The 23,304-nt window shown below is 49.0% G+C and overlaps 9 protein-coding genes across 9 annotated transcripts; 3 read left to right on the forward strand and 6 right to left on the reverse strand.

The window, feature by feature from the left end:
- Positions 1-417: 417 nt before the first annotated feature.
- TRV_01101 (uncharacterized protein) lies at positions 418-1,868 on the reverse strand (the record flags this gene model as incomplete). The annotated part of the gene is made up of 2 exons (XM_003024706.1): positions 418-1,722; positions 1,791-1,868. The coding sequence occupies 2 exons, from the start codon at positions 1,866-1,868 to the stop codon at positions 418-420; spliced, it is 1,383 nt and encodes a 460-aa protein (XP_003024752.1).
- A 1,645-nt stretch (positions 1,869-3,513) lies between these two features.
- On the reverse strand, positions 3,514-5,130 carry TRV_01102 (uncharacterized protein; the record flags this gene model as incomplete). Its single annotated transcript, XM_003024707.1, has 3 exons — positions 3,514-4,238; positions 4,271-4,809; positions 4,931-5,130. 3 exons carry the CDS (start codon positions 5,128-5,130, stop codon positions 3,514-3,516), a joined length of 1,464 nt encoding a protein of 487 aa, XP_003024753.1.
- A 1,565-nt stretch (positions 5,131-6,695) lies between these two features.
- On the forward strand, positions 6,696-9,296 carry TRV_01103 (uncharacterized protein; the record flags this gene model as incomplete). Its single annotated transcript, XM_003024708.1, has 2 exons — positions 6,696-9,014; positions 9,177-9,296. 2 exons carry the CDS (start codon positions 6,696-6,698, stop codon positions 9,294-9,296), a joined length of 2,439 nt encoding a protein of 812 aa, XP_003024754.1.
- Positions 9,297-10,167: 871 nt separating this feature from the next.
- On the reverse strand, positions 10,168-12,750 carry TRV_01104 (uncharacterized protein; the record flags this gene model as incomplete). The annotated part of the gene is made up of 3 exons (XM_003024709.1): positions 10,168-10,269; positions 10,334-12,095; positions 12,209-12,750. The coding sequence occupies 3 exons, from the start codon at positions 12,748-12,750 to the stop codon at positions 10,168-10,170; spliced, it is 2,406 nt and encodes an 801-aa protein (XP_003024755.1).
- A 1,307-nt stretch (positions 12,751-14,057) lies between these two features.
- Positions 14,058-14,390, reverse strand: TRV_01105 (uncharacterized protein; the record flags this gene model as incomplete). Its single annotated transcript, XM_003024710.1, has 1 exon — positions 14,058-14,390. One exon carries the CDS (start codon positions 14,388-14,390, stop codon positions 14,058-14,060), a length of 333 nt encoding a protein of 110 aa, XP_003024756.1.
- A 268-nt stretch (positions 14,391-14,658) lies between these two features.
- On the reverse strand, positions 14,659-15,761 carry TRV_01106 (uncharacterized protein; the record flags this gene model as incomplete). Its single annotated transcript, XM_003024711.1, has 3 exons — positions 14,659-14,945; positions 15,127-15,317; positions 15,430-15,761. The coding sequence occupies 3 exons, from the start codon at positions 15,759-15,761 to the stop codon at positions 14,659-14,661; spliced, it is 810 nt and encodes a 269-aa protein (XP_003024757.1).
- A 1,093-nt stretch (positions 15,762-16,854) lies between these two features.
- On the forward strand, positions 16,855-18,886 carry TRV_01107 (FMN dependent dehydrogenase, putative; the record flags this gene model as incomplete). The annotated part of the gene is made up of 6 exons (XM_003024712.1): positions 16,855-16,888; positions 17,044-17,102; positions 17,302-17,346; positions 17,379-18,606; positions 18,665-18,738; positions 18,800-18,886. The coding sequence occupies 6 exons, from the start codon at positions 16,855-16,857 to the stop codon at positions 18,884-18,886; spliced, it is 1,527 nt and encodes a 508-aa protein (XP_003024758.1).
- A 768-nt stretch (positions 18,887-19,654) lies between these two features.
- On the forward strand, positions 19,655-21,170 carry TRV_01108 (uncharacterized protein; the record flags this gene model as incomplete). The annotated part of the gene is made up of 3 exons (XM_003024713.1): positions 19,655-19,946; positions 20,081-20,645; positions 20,720-21,170. 3 exons carry the CDS (start codon positions 19,655-19,657, stop codon positions 21,168-21,170), a joined length of 1,308 nt encoding a protein of 435 aa, XP_003024759.1.
- A 376-nt stretch (positions 21,171-21,546) lies between these two features.
- Positions 21,547-22,454, reverse strand: TRV_01109 (uncharacterized protein; the record flags this gene model as incomplete). The annotated part of the gene is made up of 2 exons (XM_003024714.1): positions 21,547-21,786; positions 21,954-22,454. Coding segments are annotated over 2 exons (741 nt in total), but the record flags the coding sequence as incomplete, so codon positions are not given.
- Positions 22,455-23,304: the final 850 nt, after the last annotated feature.

Consider the following 23,304-nt stretch of genomic DNA (forward strand, 5'->3'; position numbering starts at 1 on the left):
TTTTCTTCCTTTTTGACATTTATGTTATGCGAAGAGTTGATGGTTTTTACAGATTTCGTCTGACCTGCAGCAGCGGGAGGCCTGCCCTAGCCAGCTTTTTATGTGCCGTCCGGCTGTTCTATGATTTATGATACCTATGTTAATGCTTTTTGCCATTGACAACATTTCATTTTCTTGTTGGCTTTATAGCGGGGGGTCGGGGATCTTTGCTCTTTTCTTTCTGTATAATACACATTCCCAAATTTGAATCTACATGGATAGGATTAGACAAATAGTAAAAATCTCAGCTCACCCTGCTTCTAACTGTGCCGCTCTACAGGGCATCTTGATAATATACATATCTCAATACCATAAACCATGCCCGTCCATGCATTTGAATTTAAATTACCCCACAAAATATTTTCTATCCAAATCCGTTTACTTTGTTTTAGCAAGCATGGGTGATTTCAGTAACCCAAATGCAATTGCGCAGACGCCAACCATAGCCAGAGCACCGGTTTTATATGCTACCTCTCTACCTCCCCACCAAAACAGGGAACAGAAAAGGACTGGCCCAGTAGCTCTGCCAGCTTGACCCCAGCTTCGTAGACGACCCAAGGAAGCGCCGCGTTCAGCCTCACGAGCTTCCAAACTACCCAGGCTATTCAATCCAGTGACCACAGTTGCACTAGTGACAGCGAGTAGACAACCAGCAGCGTACAAGCCGGTTATCGTTGTAATGTGAGCGAGTAAGGCGAAGGACATGGCGCAAGCTACTACGCCTATTCGGACGGTAAGAAGGGGTGGAAGCCGACGTGTCACCCCACCCTGCAGAATTGAGGCCAATAATCCCATCACTGATGATAGACGCCCGTTAAGAGCGGAAGGGCTTGCTGTGCCAGCATTTGCAGCAAGAGAAGTTTCGTAAAGGTTGGCAGTAATAAAGGGAAGAGAAAACTCTAGGCCAGAAAAGGGCAGAAGGAATAAAAAGTGTGTAATGTTTAATAGAAAAGGGCTGTTGGTATATCCCCTAGGTTTTTCTAGTGATGGTCTGTTTGGCCCTGGCTTAAAGTCATGTTCCTTCCCGCTGATGTTATCCGGTGCAGCTGGTTTGTAAGCTTTAGATGCCAATTTCGGATGTGTTTCCGGCAGGCAGAAGTAGATGTAGATTGTTTCCGTGACAATCAAAAATAAGGAGCATGCAGCAGCTGTTGCAAACGGATTCGCTGCAAATGTGGTAATGTTGCTCAGTGCTGCACCGATAGCAGGGCCGATTGTAAACGCGACACTGAAGCAAGCTCCCACCAACGCCATGGTTGAGCCACGTTGGCTAGGGTCGCTGATGTCCGCCGCGATAGAATTCGCAATCTGAACGTTTCCTTCACTTAGCCCACCTATTATCCTACTCCCCAAGAAAGTGCGGAAATCCGTGGCAGCGACCCATAAGGCAACACTAGCGATGTTCCCCGCCATCGACCAAAGAAGTGCAGCACGGCGGCCATGTTTGTCAGATATAGAGCCAATTACGGGTGCCGCAACGGCCTGTAGGAGCGAGAATAGGGATCCTAAAGCACCGCCGAGAAGTACAACATCGTATTTCGAATCTATCGGTTTTGAGAATGCATTCTTGTATGCGTTCAGGTATTGGAGAATACGATTCAGGAGTGAGCTTGGAGAGGGATCTTTTTCAAGATAAAATCTTATAAGCGATGGAAATAGTGGAAGAATAAAGGTAAATGATATCTAGTAAAGGAGTAGTTCAGTTAGTGATATTAGCTCCTGATGAGCAAGGCTTGTAAGCGTGTACTTACGAGGTCAAGTAAGAGGGAGATGAAGAGTGTCTTGAGGATTTTTCGTCGTCGTTGAATATTGGACGTATTCTCTGCCATTTTTGAATAACGTTTTTCTGTCAGTTAAGCACCGTAAACTTTTTTAATCTTCAATAAGGCTGTTGCCATTATTATTCTGATCTCCTCGTGCTCAGATATGGAGGAGAACTTTGGCTTTGGGTTGAGCTTGGGTGTGGTCCGTGCCTTTCTGTTTCTAAAAATAGCTGGGGCTTTAATTAACTTTGTTAATGAGAGGCTCTTGAACTACGCAAACCTTAATACTTTATTTGTATCAGCCTTGTGCATATTAATGTTGACGATGGCATTTAACTAGGAAATTATACAACATATGCGTAGATTTAGTATGTTGAGTTATCTAATAACTATGATGTTAGTCTACCTTAGTACCAATTGAGACATGTCTCTTAAACCCCGATAGTCTCGATCCTCCTGTAGAAATATAATGAACTGGGGAAGTATGACATTACATGCCTCCGACTTCTTACAAAACATGTGATAGGTAAATATAACTACAGTCAAGAGAGATGCTACTTGTTGGTGTGTTGGAAGGGTGGAAAAATTATCATCGAGGAAAATCGATTATGTCAGCTGCTTACTCCGTGGATAATAATAACTGGAAGCTGCATGGCCAACTGGTGATCGGGCTATTGAGCATGGACTAAAAGGAGAATCTAAGGCATACATTGTTATAAGTGTGATAGATGACTAGGCTACAATAATGCCAGGGATATTACATCCTAAAATTTAATTAAGGAGGAGAGGCGACCACCTAATAATATAGAAAGATATGAATGTCTTACCTGGCCCATGGGGTTACTGAGAACCCTAGTAGCTTGCAAGACGGTGAGATCGTTGAAATAGAGTATCGTAATGTTTTATACGGGTACACTGCCTATAGAAGATGCCCTTGTTCTTCACAGGAAATAACACATTGAGGAGATGGCCGGTTAAACATGGCTTCATACAGGCAATCTTCTTCAGATGCGTAGCTCCTACGATCAGAAGTAGCAATGCTGGCGTATATCTATTATCTGCAAAGCAAATAATTACTAGATAAAAGAAGCATAGGTACCTTCAAATCACTGCTTTTGCTTTGCTGGCTGTAGAAGATGACTGCCATATACATAGCTTCCGTCAAAGGACAAAGAACCAAAGAAGAAACAAACACCCCATGTCCATACCCCTATCCTTATTCCATCCCAATCTCCATTTCCCTTCCATACCTCCTCGAGCTTAGGAAACCGGCAAGCATAAAATACAAAAAGTAGATAGTGACGTTTGAATTGAGAGTAGGGAATAAAGAAGAAACGACCAACCAATCAATGGATGGAAAGAAGAGGATGAAGATGAAAAGGAAGACGAAAAAAATGAGGGCAACAAAAAGAAGCCCATATGCACGCTAGTATTTCGAAATAATTAGGTCGTTACGGCTTTTGTGGTTGGTAGGTGAGGTTCGATTTTTTGCAAGTGCCGTCCGTCATGACATAGCAACGTGTAGCAACGTATGGAAACTAAAGAGTTGAATGGGAGAGGGAAAGGGTAGGGGCGGGGAATAGAGGGTGAAAGGGGTGAGGAACGAAACTAAGCCCGCGATGCAACGAATGACCAAGCTTAAGCAGAAAGCAGCGTGAAGATAAGGATGTTAAGGGCTGTAAATTCAGCATGACGGGCCCAATACTAGCCTTTAAGCGTCGCCTGCAGTAGCAGCAGCGGGAGCGGGTCTTCCACCACGGTGGCCGTTTCCGTTTCCTCGATATTCGCCGCCACGGCCACGTCCACGGCCACGGTACTCGCTCCCAACACGGTGGTGATAGCCGCCACGGCCGCGGTGCTCTCCGCCACCACGCTGGCCTTGGCCACGACCGCGATAACCTCGTCCACGCCCACGAGGATGGTTAACCCGTTCAAAGCCGTCGACCTGTTTGTTGGTCGGTGGCTCTTCTACCCAAGTTTCAGAGGTGAGCGGTTGACGAACAGCAGCTTCAGCAGCAACAGAGGCCTCGGCAGCAGTACCAGGTTGGGGAACTTGCACACTAAGCCATTCCTCTGTGGAAGCACTGGGCTTATAGGGATTTGGATCCCATTCTACTGAAACGGTCTGCGCGATTTCGTTGGCTGCAACATTCTCCTCGGTAGGTTTTAGGGGGGCTGCTTCTTCAGCAGTTGACTGGGGTTTAGGTTGAAAGCTATCTGCGGCTGCAGCTTGTGAGACAGTAGGCTCTTCAGCTTCAGTAAGGCCGGCATTGGCGATTGTTGGGTCAGTTTGGACTGCATTGGCATCGGCAGCAGGGGCGGCTTCTTCTTCAGTTAAGACAGCTTCACCGGTGGATTGAGCGTAGTCTTCAAGAGAAGTGCGCTTAATTTGTGCGTCTACAAGAGCAAACTTGTCAGTGGACTGGGATGAGAGAGCTTAATATCGGTGAAGGGAGTTCTGAACTTACAGGTGATGTCAAGGATCTCAGACTCAACGCTGGGAACCTTGTCATCGGTGCCATCAATCAGCTTGACCATGGCATCGACCGCCTGTTCTGTTCCACCATAAACCTGGTACAATGCTCCCTCAAACCCACGAGCCTGGATAGAGTGTTCATCAGCAACTCCCCTCATGGCAGCAGCTGCGCGCAAGAAACGGCTGAGGACAAGCAATCGGTCCTTAAAGCGTTTCTCAGAACTCTCTTTGGACTCGGTCTCAAGATTCTTCTTCAACGATTCGATCTCATCTTTGTGCTGGGCTTCGATCTTTGCTATTTCTTTGGCACGCTGTTCTTCATAGTATGCTTCGAGTTGTTTGTATTGAGCGATCTGCTCTTCGATGTGGGCAATAGTTTCCTGGAGAGCAGGTTTCTTGAGGGCCTGGGCTTTCTGGTCTGCATTGATTTTCTTCAGAGCTACAAGCTCCTCGAGGGATTTCCCGGGGTTTTCAGCAATGATTGCATCGACTTTGGCGGTTGCGTTCTGAGATGTCTCGTCAGTCTGGTTGCTGGTAGAAACTGCAAAGGAACAGCGCTTACCAATTTCTTGTTAGTGTTTCGAAGGGTTCTAGCAAAGAAAAAAAAAAAGTCAGCATCAGTCTCATCACACCGGGTTTAATACGGACGTACTTCTGGAGCTCCCTGAGGAAGCTTGGTTCATGGTGTCCGTTGGCAGAACCATCAGCAGCAGCCGCAACACTAGGCGCGTCAGTATTTGATGCAGCAACAGAGACGGGAGCAGCTACAGTAGCAGAAGCCTCCGCCTTGCCGCGTCTCTTCTTAGTATTCTGAGTCTGTGAAGGGTTGCTGGGAGCTGTAACGGCGGACATGGTGGTTGGATAGGGACTCGAGAAGCTTGGTCGTGTGACTGGAAAGACAGCAGGGAAACAGATGGAATAATGAGACGAATGAGCTGAAGTGTCGTAGAGGAGACAAAAAGTCGGTCGATTCGAGTAGCAAGACAGAGATCGAGTGAGTGCAGGAGAGAAGCGGAGATGGAAGAAGTTTTGACGTTGGAATTTTTGGAATTTGGGTCGTTGTTGGTGTAAAAGGTTTTTTTTGTCCTATCCCGCAGGATGAGCACCAGCGAGAAGAAAAGGGTATTCTACAACCACAGACAGCACAACACCACAAACTGACGCTCAACTGTGCCAGGTAATTTACGACCAGAAAATGCTAATCTTCTGTGGAGTTTGCTTTTTATTCTATCTTTTTCCTTTTCTTCAGTTGATATTCGAGTGATGTTTACAGTTGTTCATCCGTTTATATGGTAGAAGAAGATGGAAGTGCGAAGAAGCATCTAACTCGAGCGCAGGCAGAAAGCAATGCAAGAAGCCATCATATATTCATAATTTACTCCAGACTCCGGGGTATCTCAGCCCTCCCAGGCGTCTTCAGACGGACGCCATCGATACCTTTAACCTAGTTTAACGCCGACCGAACCGATTATAACAACGCCATATATCTAGTCTCGAGCCTATGGTTTGATCATGTCGACCAACGGAAGACAAGTATGTTTCGCCTATCCCTTGAACTTGCGTAGCGCCCCCTAGACGTGTAATTCTCATGAGAAACGGCCATCTGTGCCAGAGGAGGGCCATCAACCTTAAGGGCTGCTCACCTCAGTAACTCGTCGCACAGTTCTGGCCGTGATGCCCTTGTCGCCGCGCTTTCTTCCCTGGATCGAGGCTTCGCGCATCAACCTGCAACAGTGAGTATGGGCCTGGTCTCAGGGATTCAGTGGGAGCGGACTCTTGCATGAATAGCATGTAGTCTAGGAATATCTGTGCATCGTCAGTGGAAGCGCAGCGCAGATATAGATGTTGGGTTCTTCTCCCTCCCGTGCCTACCAGTATGTCTGCATTCTTGGTCAGGGCTTTGCGCGTATGAGACTTGACGATCCGCTTCACCGTCGCCCGCGGATACAACTTCTGTACCGCCATTCTCGTCGTCTCCCTTGCCCGTCTCTTCGCCGTCTCTCTGTCTCTGTCTCTGTCTCTGTTACTGTTGATGCCCTTTTCCTGCCTTTTTGTTTACCTATTTCTTTGATGCCAAGATATACCATGTCATGTGATCTAAATAGATATTATATAAGATTTACATAATCATTATATCACGTGGCATAGGTGTCGTCATTGCACGTGGGGGAGCTAGTCCCAATCGGGCGCATCTCCGAAGCTGGCGAAATTTCGACTTTTCTCGACTTTTTCTCGCCGCCGGCGTTGATCTTGGTTTATTTTGCCCTGCTTTTATCACGATCCGTCTCGCAGCCAGGCCATAGACGAAGCCATCGACGGCGTGAGAGCTCAATTGGACGCTGTTGTTTCTGTTGTTTCTGCTGTTTCTGTTGTTGCGAGAGGTACAGCTGCTGAAAGCGAGCTGCAGCTTTGTCAGGATGCGCTTCGGCAAGACCCTGCAGACGTCGGTCTATCCGCCATGGAAGGACCACTACATCGACTACCGAGCTCTCAAGAAGCTGCTCCGCGAGCATGAGGGATCTGAGGATGGCGACGAGGGCGAGGGCAGGCCGTGGACCGACGAGGATGAGGAGAACTTCGTGCAGGAGCTAATCAACGTCCAGCTCGACAAGGTCAACTCGTTTCAGGTCGAGACTCACAAGAGACTGCGGGAGCTGACAGCCGAGTGCGAGGCCGCGTTGGAGCCAGTGGCCGCACAGCAGGGCGAGGCAAAGCTGGAGAACGTGAAGAAGAACGAGGCCGTCGCGCAGGAGACTCTCAGCAAGCTCGACCGCATCACCGAGGAGCTGGGCGAGCTCGAGAAGTTCAGCCGAATCAACTTCACCGGCTTCCTGAAAGCGGCCAAGAAGCACGACCGCAAGCGTGGAGCCAAGTACAAGGTCCGCCCGCTGCTGCAGGTCCGCATGTCGCAGCTCCCATTCAACTCGGAGGACTACTCGCCGCTGCTGTACCGCTTGTCGGCCATGTTCTCGTTCGTCAGGTCCATCCTGGGAACGGAGGGACAGCCAATGCCCAAGGATGGGCCCGCGGTTGATACCCAGACCGGCCGTGAGACATATACCTCCCACAAGTTCTGGGTCCACGCCGACAACCTGCTGGAGGTCAAGACCTACATTCTGCGCCGTCTGCCCGTGCTTGTCTATAACCCGAATACCTCAAAGGAGCTCGATGTCGCCCAACGGGACCCCTCGCTCACCTCGCTCTATTTTGACAACCGCTCGTTCGACCTGTATAACCAAAAGGTAGCAAACAAACCCGCAGCCGGTTCCCTTCGCCTGCGCTGGACTGGCCACCTCAGCGACCAGGTTGAGGTCTACCTGGAGAAGAAGATAATGAACGATGGCGACAGCAGCCGCGAGATCAGGATCCGTCTCAAGAAGAAACATATCAATGCCTTCCTCAACGGATCCTATAAGATGGAGAAAATCATCCACAAGATCGAGATTCAAGGCAATGGCGATCCTCAGCGTGCTGATAACCTCAAACGAGATGTTGAAGAGATCCAGGAGTTTATCAAGAGCCATGGGTTGGAGCCCATGGTTCGTGCAAACTATACCCACACCGCATTCCAGATCCCTGGTGACGATCGCCTCCGTATCTCCCTCGACACGGACCTAGCCCTTATCCGCGAGGACACTCTAGATTTCGAGCGTCCATGCCGTGAGCCCGAGGACTGGCATCGTCCAGATATCGATAGCCGAAGAATGGAATTCCCCTTCTCAGAAATTCCTCGCGGTGAGATCTCGCGCTTCCCTCATGCGCTTCTAGAGATTAAGATCCGCAATACTAGTGGTAAGCGTCGTGGAAGCAATGTTGAGGCCTGGCTCTCCGACCTCATGTCATCCCATCTTGTCAAGGAAGCGCCACGCTTCTCCAAGTTCGTTCATGGTGTCGCGCAGCTGTTCGAAGATCACATCAACAGCTTCCCCTTCTGGCTTAGCGATCTCGACACGGATATCAGACAAGATCCAGAAACTGCCTTCCAGCAAGAACAAGAACGGATTGCCAAGCAAGCAGAGGATGAGCTCGCTGTTGGCAGCTTCCTTGGTAGCCGCCAGACGATTCCTAGCATCCAGCACCTCGTCGGCTCCCCTATCAGCCACATGATGACAGAAGAGTCAACTCCCAAGACCCAAATTCGCATCCAGGGGGTAGTTCAGCCTACCTCCCCTCGTCCCGAGGCTCTATCTCAGTCCCAGTCCCAGTCTGAGTTAACTCCCAGAGCTCCCATTCCCGAGCTTAGTCTGCCTCCATCTACCGAGCAGGCCAACGGAGCCCAGCCTCAACCGTCATCCCGGCCGACATCCTCGTTGCTTCGCATCCCATTCTCCATGTCCCGCTATGCCCTTGCCCATCGCTCTCCCCAACCCCAGCTACCCTCTGGTGTCTCTATGCCAAGCTACTGGCTCAAGGACACCGGCCCCGTCCGTGTAGAAGCTAAAGTTTGGCTCGCCAACCAACGTACCTTCGTCAAATGGCAGCATATTTGCATTCTCCTCGCTGGTATATCACTCACAATGTATAATGCCGCCGGACCTGACAAAACTATCACCCGCTATCTAGCGCTCGTTTATACTGGTTTCTCCATCTTTACTGGAGCCTGGGGATGGTGGATGTATGAGTCTCGTTCGCGACTGATCCGAGAACGCAGTGGCAAGGACTTTGATAATGTCATTGGGCCTCTTGTCGTCTGTCTGGGTATTGCAGTCGCTTTGGTGTTAAATTTCTGGTTCAAGGTATGCGTTCACCCATTCCCCTCTGTCCCAATTTTAAACTACAAAATGAAATGTTTGCTCGATAAATTAGTGATGTGTCACATCACTGAACACATCACCTCTCCCAACGCATCTTCCTTGGTTCGTGTAACTGTCCACTAACTCCCGTTCGTATCATAATAGTATGCTTCTATTGTCTGGGCAGACCCTGCTCCGAACGCACCGTCACCAACCGGAAACATCGCCGAAGCTGCTCCATTTATGACAGCTCGGCCTCAATTCCAGGCCCAGCCAAACGTCTAATCTCTACATCTCGTGAGCACTTTCCCATTTTTTCGATTTATCTCATTGTCGATTTAAGGACTATTTATGCCTTACGTTTTTGGTTTTTTTTTTTTTTTTTTTCGTTTTACTGCTGTTGCGTAGAAACTGAGCGACATAATACCATACACTAAATGATGTTTATCTCGCTATATATGAGCTGCCCGTCGGTATGATTGATTGGTCTTATTTTTATTTCTGTCTTGTTTCGGACTACCTGCTCCTTCTTTTGGATGTTTCGTGGGCACTTGTATGTAAATTCGCCTGAGATATGTGTACATGAATGAGAATATTCTTTCCTAAGCTGTCTGTATATTGCTTTGGACGTTTAGCTCCTTGAGAGGAACGACATATATATTAGGATATGTACGTGATAGAGAGGGGATGAATATTCGATCATTAGACATCATAACATCAATAACACGCATCCACGCAGAGGGAAATGGAAAATACAGTACAGCAATAAACTAGAAACAAACAGGATGGGAAATATGACACAACACAACAGGGCTTCGAACAACATGGAAGGGAAAAGCAAAAGACATGTTAGAATAAACCCATAGCGCCATGATGTGACTCAAATTCGAACCGAGAAGGTTTATGCGCCGTATTCCATCCGTGGAAATATGAAATAGTAACAAAAACCCCATACACCGCAGATGAAAAAAGGTTGGACTCAGACTGAAAGATAAGAGATAGAGGGAGAGGATAAAAGTGAGTTGAGAAGAACAATGCATAAGGAGGAAGGAAGCATAATCGTGCAAGGATGAGTAACATGCGTAAGAATTTGCGTACTACCGGGCTTATCCAAGTGTGTATGCCGCATGAGTAAAGGATATCGAGATAGGCGTAATTAGTAGTAAGACTTCTGGCCAATTTTGTAATTCGGGAGCTCATCGAACCAGCAGGCTTCGGGATCGTATTGGTAGACTTTATATTCAACGCCATATGGTTTCTATACATAGATGGTTAGTTCCATTCGGGAGCGGAAACTATGTGATTAGAGAGATAATGCTTACCGGCTCCAGAGAGTAGATCATACCCAGAGGCACTGCAAGATCAGTGAGATCCTCTCTCTTCAGGCCGAGGAAATAAGCTAGCAGTGTCCTGGCAACGGATCTAGGCCCAACAAGGAGGACATGGTCCGTCATTCGCTCGACTTCAACGATAACGGCACGTAACCGGTTGACGACATCGAGGTACCCTTCACCACCGGGGCCAGGGAACCTGTAATGCAATTTCTCTTTCCTCCGGGTTTCGAAATCGGATGGGAAGCGTTCTCGGATCTCATCATAGGTCAATCCTTCCATGACCCCCGCATTAAGCTCGTTGAGCATTCTCATCTCCTTGATATCGTATTCTTCTTCGTCGAAGAATTGCGCTGTCTGGATGCAGCGGGTAAGCATTGAGGTCCAGACGCAGAAGTTTCGTCCGCCTTCCATGATTTGAGCTGCATACTGAGGGTTTGGGGGAGTACTGTCGCCTGGCCGGGGTGGGAAATGGGTTGATAGGGCCTTTATCTTTTGGTATTCTTCCCAGCGTGCGCGTTGGTGGTCAATGAATTTAGCAAGGGCTTTGGCATACTGAGTCCCATTTTCACTGAGCGGTGCATTTCCGCCTATTCTTCCACTGACGTCGTCCAGACTCTCGCCATGACGGGATATCCAGATTTGGCGAGGCGATAGGTTGAAGTTCAGTAAGTAGGAGACAACCTGGGAGGCCATGAAGCCGGTGGCTTGATGAGCAACGACCTTGCGGCAGACATCGATTGTCTGGACGTATGGCATGTTATGTTGTTCCTCATACTCTCCTAGAGGCACATAGCTGCGTTCATATAGTTTGATACGCTTTTTGAAGTCTTCCAGAGCAACAATTGGCTCCATGTCCTTGTAGTCAGGTCCTGAGAGTTTGAGACGCATGTTTGATTCTAGTAGCATAGCGTCATAACAACAACTTTCCAGGAAGAGGACGTTTAGTTCTGGTCCGGCTCGTTCACGAATACGTGCCATGACAGATTTCCGTCGTTCCAGGGTGCTGTTGGTTGCGTCTAGGATGCCGGCGCTTCCTTCTTGTTCAAGGATATAATCCAGTAGTTCGTCAAGGGTAGCTAGGGCAACCTGTTCTCTCAACTGGACTGCACGTTGGTTATCTGGGTCGAAAAACTGGGCAGACTGGTCCATTCCCTCTTCAGCTTTGGCAGCTGTGGCCGGCTCCCCGTTAGCACTACCGTCTGCCGGCGTGTCTGGAGCTGGCTCAGGCTGCGGTGACGGTTCATCCTGAAGCTCACCATTGACAAATATTTGAGCAGACGGAACGGAGCTTGGAGGCATATCAAGAGGCGGTATTTCTCCCGACGGTACACCATTTTGAGACTTCTTTATCTCCCTCTCCGCAGCATCGAGCTCCGCCTGTTCCTCTGGAGGGAGCTCGCCAATGCTGAGCTCTCGCACGGATTTTCTCAGCTTTTCATCGACAACGGGGCCAATCTTCTTTGGTTCGGCCTGCGGGGTAGAGCTGGCCACGACTCGACGGCGTTCTCCTACATTGAAGATCTTCGTGTCGTGCTGCAGCCAGTTGAGGTAGCGGCAAAGCTTCTTGGTGATGTAGCTTTTGCCTCTGGCGGGAAGGCCGACCATGACAATCACAAGTTTCGATCCAATGTCACGCTGTGCGATGCGGCCATCTGGTGAGACCTTGGACTTGGTCAGCCCGGGGATATCAAGAGTGGTGGCGCGGTGTTTGCCTGGGGTTGAAGCTCCGGAGCCATGAGATCGAGGTGTCCTACTTCCCCGGGCGTTAGACACTTAACTAGCTCATAGCAGTAGTATTCGGTAGTAGTAGTAGTAGTACGCAGGGTAAGAGCTTGAACAAGAAAACATAAGCTTAGAACTCACATCTGCGGCGATGCTGGGGCGCTGGGGAGTGGAGTATCGGCCATGGAGAGGCCACAGCCTGGTGCAGCCAGGCCACCAGGAGCAGCAGCGTCGCCGCTGGTCCGGCGTTGCTGGGGCTCTGAGAAGCGATCTATGCCCAGGGCCCTGCCCACGACCGTTTTTGCAGGCGGTGCCAGCGTCGAGCCATAGTGATGCTGGTGGACTCCTGGCGAAGCCGCTGAAGGAGGGCTGGGAGTGCCGGCGGGAGGAGGATGCTGGTGGTGCTGGATGTCTGTCATGCTGGAGGAGGAGGAGGAGACGGCGGCGGCGGCAGCAGCAGCAGTGCCGTCACCATTAGACGCGAGAGGCGACGACGACGACGCCGACGAGAGGGAAGAGGCAGATCTACTGCTGCTGGGAAAGCCGTTCTTCTTCGGCCTGGCTGAGGATGCTGAGACTGATGCTGGCGGCGGCGACGGGCTGAAGCTGGAGTTTCTCACCACGACGGCTCTAGCGAGATGCGAGTGCTGGTGCTGGCATGGCGTCTGCTGTCCAGCGGCCATGAAGCTGAAAGCTGCCTTGCCGGGACCTCTTTTTTTCCCTTGCTCTGCCCTTCGCTGTTGATGTCACTCTCCTCTCCCCCGTCGGTAGCTATGTAAGTATCTCTTTTCTTTTACTAATCGCGGCTTGATGGCGCTGGTGGACGGGATGTCACTGGCTGCGACGTGCAGCTCTAGCAGCAGGCTAGGTCCACCGATGACCTCACCGGACAGGAGGAAAAAGACACAAGAGAGAGAATGCGGACGGATGCAGCTGAGGACGGACTGAGGAGGCCCTTGGGATGGGATGGGATGGGATGGGAGTCGCTGGATGCTGCGGATGCTGCGCTGTGACGAAGCAGTGTCGAAGCGGTACAAGGGCGGAGGAGAGAAGGAGAAGATAGATCGAAGCAGCGGCGCAAGGAGATACTTTATACGAAACCGTAGTTGACTGCTTCAGACTTAAAAACACAGCAACAGTCAGCAGGGAGGCAGGCAGACGGCGAGTCAGTGGCGTCGTCTCAGCCGTTCGAGGGAGCATAAAAAGGGCTGGAGGAGCGATGTAGTTATGACTATGTATTTTTATGTGAAGATGTTTCTTTATAAGAGGTTGCTCAGTTATATAGATACGGACATCTAGATCAATCGCCCTAGGCTCGGGACCAGGCACCGCAGCGAGTTGGACCACGTTGGCAGGCAGCCCGCAGGCAGGCAAGGGACGTGTTTCTGTCCGATAGACAGAGGGCGTTTCTTGCGCAGCCTGTGCAAAGGCAGCCAACAGCAGCCAACAGCTCAGCGTCGTCCATCGGGCGGCCTGGGGCAAAGGCAGGGGTTGCAGCGCCTTGCTGGGTTGTTCGATGCTGGCCTGCCTTTCCAACGTTCGCGCCTTTCGACTGTCCAGACATACTTCCTGGAGTATGAGGCGAGCGCAACAGGTAGCTACTCGAACGAAGCCGGGAAGCCGGGAAGATCGCCAGGCGGTTCCGCCCTACCACACAGCCTGAGGGGTAGGACATCCAGTCCGCCTGACTCGGAGTCCTTGGCCTGGGTGAAGAATGATGACTCTCTCTCTCTCTCTCCCCTGTGCATCCTCATCCTCCGCAGCCCATGTGCAGCTACATATCCGCTCCAACAACGCCGTGCCGTCCAACCCCCCGGACCTGTACCAAATAATACGCACGGAAGACCCGTCCCACTCCGCGGTAAAAAGAAGGTGAGAGTGTAGATGATAATCCCGAAAATAAAAAAGTAGTCGATATCGTATGTAAGATGGTGAAGCCGCAGATCGATCGGTTCGATCGCCGCGTCAGAAGAGTAGCGGTCACAGCGAGTTACACGTCCAGGTTCAGCGTCAAGGCAAGCAAACACACATACGCCGCGATGCTCAGCGCGGTCAGCACGACGACGACGTTCCCGCTTGTCCTGAACTTCCGTCGCTGGACGCCGTCCTCGTCGACCTCGGAGAAGAACTGCCTGTTGCCCTGCTGCCTCCTGAACAGGCCGATGGTCATCACGCCGGCCCCGTAGACCGCAAACAGCGCTCCGATGCTGTAGAACTCGGCCGTGAAGATCTTGAGAATGATCAGGGCAAAGGAGAACTGCGAGATCGAGGTGCGGATGTAGGCTCCTTCGAACGTCCGCTGGGCGGCGCGCACCTCGACCATCTCCTCCGGCGTGAGGACGACGGACCGCGCGCGATGGCGGTGCAGGCGGTAGCGGTCTGCTGCTCGACGCTGGAGGGAGACATGTCAGTCAGCCGTCTGCTCGCACGTCTTTGACGTCCTCTTTCTCTCCTGCCCAGCAGGCCCTGGAAGCCATGACGGCCCTGGGTCTTTGCGAAAGTCCGGGGAGTTTTTTGTTCGGCTTACCTCGAACATGATGCCTGGCCGGTCACTAAGTCGATAGCTCAGAAAAGGGGGAAGTTTCGGCTGGTCAGGGTAGGACACGCGAAGATGGGAGAGCAGGAGGGACTCGGTCGCCCTTAGACTCGCATCCCCAGCCGTCGTCTTTTGTCTTCTCTTTGTCTCCTCTCCTGCGTTTCTTTTCTTCTTTGCTTCTTTGCTTCTTTGCTTCTTCTTCGCGTCTTCTTTGGCTGCTGGCGGTTTTTTGGTCGATCACCAGATGGGTCACGTGTCTATATAGATACAGAAAGGCGAAGATGGAGATGGAGATGGAGATGGAGGCAGAGACAGAGATATCAATTAATATATTATTTAAGGCTACCTAGCTATCAGTCTCGGAGAAAGAGTAAGTCACTGCTGGGCAGGAAAAGCCCCAGGATACATGATACTAGACAGACAAGCCGGGAAGGAAGACTAAAATGGAGTCTTAGCATAAGAGGCGGCAAGTTGTTGATAATACCGAGCTTCAGCAAGATAGTCCTCTACACTCTTTTCGTACAACGAGTAGTGCCTGGCTGGCATTCCATACATGGACAAGCATGCACCGCAAGTGTCAGATCTGTTCCAATGATAATCCTCATATCCTTCGTATCTGCGGCATCTCGCGCAAATGATGCCAAGTCCATGGACTTCAGCTCCTCCAAAGTAGAAGGTCGTTCCAGGGGAAAACCGGCCAAGTCGTAAACAACACTGGATACAAATTCGTTTCGACCGTTGCTCAATGGTGCCTGATCCAATCTTGCCTCTCTTCCCTTTCATCATGGCGTTTGTAAAGTGTCGTGCGCGTCGGAGTCTGACACACTCCCCACAGGCGAAGTAGCCGTGAGCCATCTGGACATTGTCTTGTTTCAAGTATGCTGGCCACATCTCAATTTCAAACAGGTCCTTGGGCTTGATCACAGGGCATCGGGACTGTGATAGCCGTTCAGAAAGAAGTTTGTCACGCTTTTTCGAAGTACAGTATGGGTTGTCGATCCAGGTATGAAGTGCTCGACAGGTGAGAGAGAGAGCGAACCGGGACGAGTAGCTTAAATAGCCGGTGATCTCGTCCAGTACCTCTACCGGGATCGTAAGCAGTCCCATGGCTTTCGCTTTTCTGGATTTGGTCGAAGTAGTGTGTTGTGTTTGTGTCATTGTTGATGGTATATCAAAACGCGCAGTCACTTAGTGAAGGCCCCTCGAGAGATTCCGGGCATACCGGTAGTAGAGATTAATCAAAGACCTGCAGATGGATAAGAGGGCTGCAGGGTAAAGAAAGGACTCCTTTCTTATGTGCAGTGATGGAGGGTAAGTCTTTTGTGCTGGCTGTGTGGTTGTCGTAGTAGAAGTCCAATTCTACTACAGCAACCACTAGCTGGCTAGATAGGCAACACGTAGCTGTCAGAAACAACAACTACAACTACAACAACAACAACAACAACAACAACAACAGAGAACAGCCTCTGCAACCATAATCAACATGTCCTTCTTCAACACACGGCATCATGATATCACGATCCCTCTTGGTTGCACCTTGCTGTCTCCATTTAGCCGCGCCCTAAGCCCTCGGCCGAGTCGCGTGAGAAGGTCCAGCCACCAAAAAGTCGCTTTTATTCAGTGGAGTGACATAGACCCCTCGACATGGTATAACTACTTCGAGCAGCCCGCATGAATTATGTCGTCAGAATGATAATAGATCCAGTGTAGGATGTAAACAGAGAAAGCAACAGACCTTCTCGAGGAAGCAATCCACCCGCGAGACATGAAGTTGGATGCTTTACCGAGCTACGGCCGTTTATCTCTGGCTGGGGAGCTACCTCGCCCCGGATCATTGGCAATGTGGAGAGAAAAGGTCATCAACATTCGTCCCATAGGGCGGGAATCGCAGGCAGTGGATACGTAGAGCCGGCTGATTTGCGGGTTTGAGGAAGCAACCGAACTGGTGCCGGGGTGTTGGCCGGTGGCCCTGTTTTCCCTCTCGCTGCAGGGCCTCCTTTATATTCATTCATCGTCGTCTCGCCTCTCGCCTGTTTGTCAGGATCCTGCTACGAGTCACTAGCTACTGGACAGTTTGCCATCCGGTCCGATTATATAGTTATATTCCCCAGGGTTAAGCAAGGGGGTTCAAAAAGGAACTTCGGAGGTACCAACATCTAACTAGTTAGCTGCACCATCTGCTAACTATCCCTTGCAGACTGATATTCAACGTCGTCCCTCCTGCAAGGCCGATCCGAAATCCAGTGGAACCATGGCATCCTCGAGGATGATTGATGCAGAAGAAGGTAACAGGGTCTCCTCTTTTCATCCCACCATTCTATTATTTTTCTTAAAAAATTTATTATCACTTGCAACACTTCCATCATTGGCTCAGATAGACGCGGATTGAAATCAATTTGACTGACTGATTGGCTTTGCTTTTTCATTGCTCTTCCTGCAGTCGCCAAGCACAACAAGACGGATAGCTGCTGGGTGGTTCTCTACGGGAAGGTGTACGATGTGAGTACTCCCCATAGCTAGTTACATCTAGACCGTTTATCTTTCCTTTTTCGCTTCATCGTCCCTTGTCTGCCCTGCGTGATTCCGGGGCGATCAAAGCGCTGGGCTGGTTGAGAAGCGAATTTACGAATGAGCATTGCTTGATTATCAGAGGCACTACGGAGCAATTGTGCCGGAATTGACTGTCTGATGAGAGCAGCTGGTTGGAGCCGAAGCCAAATATTCCAGTCCTCATGACGTTAACGTGCCTTGTCTTGCTCATATTCGCTTATCTAGGTTACGAATTTCCTCCCCAATCATCCGGGAGGCGCGAATATCATCCTGCAACTGGCTGGGAGGGATGCAACCGAAGAATACGATCCAATTCATCCTACCGGTACTCTGGAGGATAGTCTCCCTCCAGAGGCCCTGGTAGGCAGAGTAGATGAGAAGTCTCTGGAAAAACTTGCCCCAAAGCCAGCCAAAGCAGAAAAGACCACCGAAGGGCCTCCTCCGTTATCGACTCTCTTGAACATGGATGACTTTGAGGCGGCTGCTTCAAAGCAGCTAACCCACAAGGCTTGGGCATATTACTTTTCTGGAGCGGATGATCTGATCTCCAAATCATTGAACAACAGTATCTACAGATCTATATTACTTCGCCCAAGAGTCTTTGTGGATTGCAAAAACTGCAGTCTGGCCACTAATATGTTGGGTTACAAGCTCAATACCCCCATTATTGCTTCCCCTACTGCAATGGCACGGCTTGCGCACCCCTCAGGCGAAGCTGGTATTGCTGCCGCATGTGCCAAATTCGGTGCTATGCAAATTATCTCCAACAATGCCTCCATGACTCCAGAAGAGATTGTCAAAGGGGCTCCCCCAGATCAAGTGTTCGGATGGCAGTTATATGTGCAAATTGAGCGAAAGAAGAGTGAAGCTATGCTGGCACGCATAAACAAGCTCAAAGCCATCAAATTTATTTGCCTCACCCTCGACGCACCCGTACCGGGGAAGAGAGAGCTTGATGAACGCACAAAGGTTATCGCAGATACTCCTGCCGTCGCAGACATAGTCAAATCATCGGGGGGACACGAGATTGCTGGTGGCAGTGGTCTAGGACAACAGTTATTTGCTGGCACAGACCCATCTTTAACATGGAAGGATACCTTACCCTGGCTGTTGAAACATACCGACCTTCCCATTGTACTGAAGGGTATCCAGACCCATGAAGACGCTTACATTGCTTCTCTGCATACCCCTCAGATAAAAGGTATCATTCTCTCGAACCACGGTGGAAGAGCGATGGACACTGCTCCTCCTTCCATCCATACCTTGATGGAGATCCGCAAATACTGTCCTGAAGTTTTTAATCGAATCGAGGTTTGGATTGATGGTGGGATTAAGAGAGGCACAGATGTGGTTAAAGCACTGTGTCTGGGTGCCAAGGGGGTTGGTGTTGGTAGGAATGCACTCTTCAGTCTTGCAGCTGGTGGCCCCGAAGGTGTTGAACGAATGCTTGAAAGTATGATTGCCTTTTGCTTCTATTGTGCTACGATATGATATATTGACATAACTGGCAGTTCTCTGTGCGGAAACAATGACAGCAATGCGGTTGTTGGGAGTTGATAAAGTGGAAGATCTCGGTATGCAGCATGTAAGTTGGACTGTTCACTATTCCACCTTTGCCATCGTATGGATATCTGACAATTGTCTAGATCAATGCTCGAGCTGTTGAGCAGCAACTATACGACGGTGGTGCTGGCCTCGACATCTTGGGATCCCATATCAAAGCAAAGATATAATCTCTGGTAGCTACAGCATTCACCTCAGTAACCAGGCTTACTGAAGATTTAAGTGACAACAAATTTTTTGGATACTTGTGAGCAGCAGCTTTGAGCGAGACATTTTTATAGCTTTTTCATTCCGGGATTGATTGGCACTCTGCTAGTTAACTGTCGAGATCACCCATTTTGAACCTATGATGAAACAGTCTTTAGGCTCCAAATATCACCTATCATATGAGCTTCTGACTGCAGTCTTGCTCTATCGTACCCCGTAGAAGTAAGAACATCCTCTAGTAGACATGCCTAACCATGCAACCGGCCCTGGATGTTGAGCTTGGGAGCTATAGCTAAAACCAGGTCCCTGGCTAAGCGTTTAGTTAAAGAGTTTAGCCCTGCGGCTGACGTTCCCGCCCAAGCACGCCGGCTAGTTAGTTAAACCACCACTGCCTGCTGCTACTAAAAGCAACCATCGACTCCGGACTTCCGCCTTAACTGCTCCAACGCCAGCTTTGTGCTTCAACAAAGCATCAGAAGGTCGCTCACTTGCGGCCTTGAGGCAGCGTTATCTACCTTGACCCCGGCTACCGGCTTGTTCTATGGAACTTCCCTTCAACGCTGCCGTCGAACCACCTACACGCCTCGTTCTTGTCTGCATGGAGCGGGGTACCTTGAAATCCTCCTCACATCGATAGCAAGGATAAAACCAGCAGCAGGACGTTCTCTAACTCGTCTCGAGACGACCAGAGAACGCAAGAAACACCTCTCTACCAGACGAACCGCACCCTGATGAACTCGATTTGTCGCATTTCTCTAGCCCTTCGACTGCCATCCAGAGCATCTCCGAGAATAAAAAGATCCATAGACGCAATCTCAGAACTCGCAAAACCTTTCCTTACGCTGCCTATCAACCAGTTCGAGCCAGATATGTCGTCAGTCAGTGAAAATGTAGCTGCTGGCACCAAGCGGAAACGCAATGGGGAGCCAAAGTTCTACGCAGTTAAGATCGGGTTTCAGCCTGGAATATACAACCATTGGAATGAGTGTTTGGCTCAAGTTACGGGGTTCAAAGGAGCAGTCTGTACGTGAAATTCCAGTGGCTTTCGTTCTTTTTTTTTATTCTTTTTTTATTTTATGTTACTTTATTTTATTTGATTGTCCTGCCTACGTTGGAAAGATGGGTGAAAGGTGTGCTAATGATATGCGCCGGCCTAGTCCAATCCTTTCCATCACGGGAAGAAGCAGATGCTTTTCTCACAGGCAACAGAGCTCCATCCCCCCAGGATGGTTCAACTTCCGCATGTACGAAGTTTTACGGCATCCAGAAGGGCAGAGTACCCGGCGTATACACGGACTGGGCGAAGGCGCAAGACCAAGTGAGAGGGTTCCGAGGACCTCGATATCGAAAGTTTTCTACTCGAGAAGCAGCCGAGGCGTTTGTACGGAATGGCCAGACACCGTCTAATAAGGATTCATTACCGGGGGCACCAGGATTGATGGAAAGCAACCCAAAGGACGATGCTGGCGACGAATATGCTGCAGGAACAGGACCACTTCCGCCTGGTGCGGAGGACGGGTTTGACCCTAACATTCTACTGGATCCTACGACTGGAAAGATAGTGTATAAAACCCCTGAACAAAAGCAGGAGAGGAAGATCCAGCCTAAGCCTTCCGGGCCGCCGGGCATGCTGAAGATTTACACTGATGGAAGCGCTTTAAGGAATGGAACGTCTCGAGCAAGGGCTGGTGTAGGCGTTTACTTTGGACCAGATGACGAAAGGTACGTAGTAACAAACGAATTTTCAAGGCCATTCCCTAACTTTTTCTTATTTAATATCTGCTTTGCTGACACAGTCTGTTCTCTTCTCTCTCATCTAGCAGAAATGTTTCGGAACCCCTTGCAGGAAGCCGTCAGACCAATCAACGGGCTGAATTAACAGCCATCTCCCGAGCACTTGACATAGCGCCCAAGCACCGCGATGTCACAATCTTTACGGATAGCAAGTACTCGATCGACTGCGTCACTGTATGGTGCATAAATTGGCAACGGAATAACTGGGTAACCTCGACTCAGAAACCAGTCGAGAACAAAGATCTCATTCAAGCTATCCTGTCTAAGATCGAAGAACGCAAATCGCTGAAGGTCAAGACGTTATTTGAATGGGTAAAGGGGCATAACAAAGATGCTGGCAACGAAGCTGCTGATCGGCTAGCTGTTAATGGTGCAAATATGGAGGATGTAAAGACTGAGGAATTGTCTGAGAGTGCCGAAAGCGCGAAACACAGAAGCAAGGCCAAGAGTTGATCCAGGGCGGAGTGTGACTAATCAGTTTGTTATAAGCGGAGCTGATGTTACCATTTCTTAGCACTTTTTATGCTGTTTCTCTACTATTTCAGGCTCTCTACTAGGCCAGTGGCCTTCTTGATGTTGCATACGGTGTATATGTTTCTACACTTTATGGCGTTTGGGTTCCATTTGAAAGGCTAGATAAATTGCACAGTGTATGTATACATTACATCTATTCTAGCGAAGATCTTTTCTACCAGCATTTGAAAACCTTTTATCGTAGATCACTAATAGCTCGGGGTATTCTTTAGACATGTTTATTAGGAAAAATTGCATGTATAGTAGCCGCCGGTTATTGAAGCAAAACAGCCTGCGTTAGTATCGAAGGTCGAGGTCATCGGTAAAGCGCAACTCCTACAGCTAGGGCAGCAAGCAGTATCTTTCTTAGGCCCGGAGGCTTAGCTGGAACAGCACTGCTTGGACTGGTAGTAGAAGCAGCAGCGTATGTGTAGTACAGACTGGCATCAGTTTGCGTACCAAGGATAGTTGATGCAGTGGTGCTTTGCAGAGTTGCAGCGGGGTCCGTCTTCGCCCACGCCTTTATAAAGTCAAAGAACTCAGCTGGTGCTGGGACCTGCCCACAGTATGCTTTCGACGCAGCATCTACATAGCTCTTGGGGAACCAATGGTAACCTTTTGACCAATTAGCTGGAGCTCTATCTGTAGATAGGGGAAGCAAACGCGGAGAGCGAGCAATTCACGTACCCTCAATTCCACCATGTGTCTCAAAACACTTCATACATCCAAGAGCAGAGTCAAAAAAGGGATACTTCTCGCAGTAACATTGCTGTTGTACGTCAAAATCGTTGGTATAGGGCTCCAAGCCTGAGAACGTGTGCCGTTGGTATTTTTGAAGTGGCAGTTGGCATTGATTGCCGCTTGCCGCTTGCATGGCGGGTCGTTAATCAAATACGTTGGGCGCGGTGCATTGGAGTCTGTATGGGACACCCGTCTCTTGTCGATGCCAAACGATGTCCCGACATCGAAGGGGCGGTAGGGCAGATAGCAGACATTGTAGAGGTGGTAATCTAGGTCGGTTAGGCCGGAGTACTGGCCCGAGACGAGATAGAATTTGGACAGGTATTTGCCATTAGGGAAGACTGGATAGTTGTCCGAGCCAGGGAAGGCGGTGATCGCACTGGTGGTGGTGGTGGTGGTGGTGGTGCTTCGGCCATAGGGAGCAGTGGAGGCCACCGTTGGGGCCTGCGTGGGCGGTGATGTTACCAGATCCATGCTGTGACGCTATATATGCTTCGCACCCTGCTAAAAAGAACCCTGAATCTCCGTAAGCAGCCTTGCCCTGAGACTGGCACTGCGCCCTGCCCTTCAACCTCGTCCTCCGACCTTTGCACTCTGCCTTTCTCGCCGTCGTCGTTTCGCCCTTTTGTCTCTTTGTCGTCGCCTAAGAAGCTGTCAAAACGGAAGCAGCAGCAGCGAAGATGATTGGTTAAATCAATAATAAGAACGAATATATGGGTGCGAAAGGTAATCGAATTAAATCTATTAAGGTATAGCTATATAAAGAGTTTTTATTACTATAAGTATAGATATAGACTAACTAAGCTATATTCTAATATACCCCTTTAGCTTATAGCTATATATATAACTAAATATATAAAAAGATAGTAGAATAAAGCTATAAGACTTCTAGAATAGAAAAATATAAGTAAAAAGAAGGTATAATAAATAATAAAAACTAATAATATAAAGTAAAAACGAAAATAAAACTCTATAAGAGGAAGCTAATATATAGATTTAAATTTAGTATTTAGTCTATTAAAGTATTAAATATAGAGTATTTTTATTTATATTTTAGAGTATTTATAGTACTAACTATATTACTTAGTTTTATTAGGTACTTATTTATATCTACTTGGTAAATAAAAGAAGTAAAATAAATATTATAAGTAGTAAAATAATATAGTAAATATAGATAACTAAATATTATAAATATTTTAATTTAATATTCTAGTACTAAGACTTAAGGAAAAATAATTTTTTATTTCTAATTAGGAAGTCTAAAATAGACTCTAATTTTAAATTTAGGCTTAAGCCTCTACCCTTTAAAAATACCTCTACCCCGACCCATAGG

Source organism: Trichophyton verrucosum (genome assembly GCF_000151505.1).
Source record: "Trichophyton verrucosum HKI 0517 chromosome Unknown contig00097_1.f1.exp, whole genome shotgun sequence".
In the NCBI taxonomy this organism is placed as follows: domain Eukaryota; kingdom Fungi; phylum Ascomycota; class Eurotiomycetes; order Onygenales; family Arthrodermataceae; genus Trichophyton; species Trichophyton verrucosum.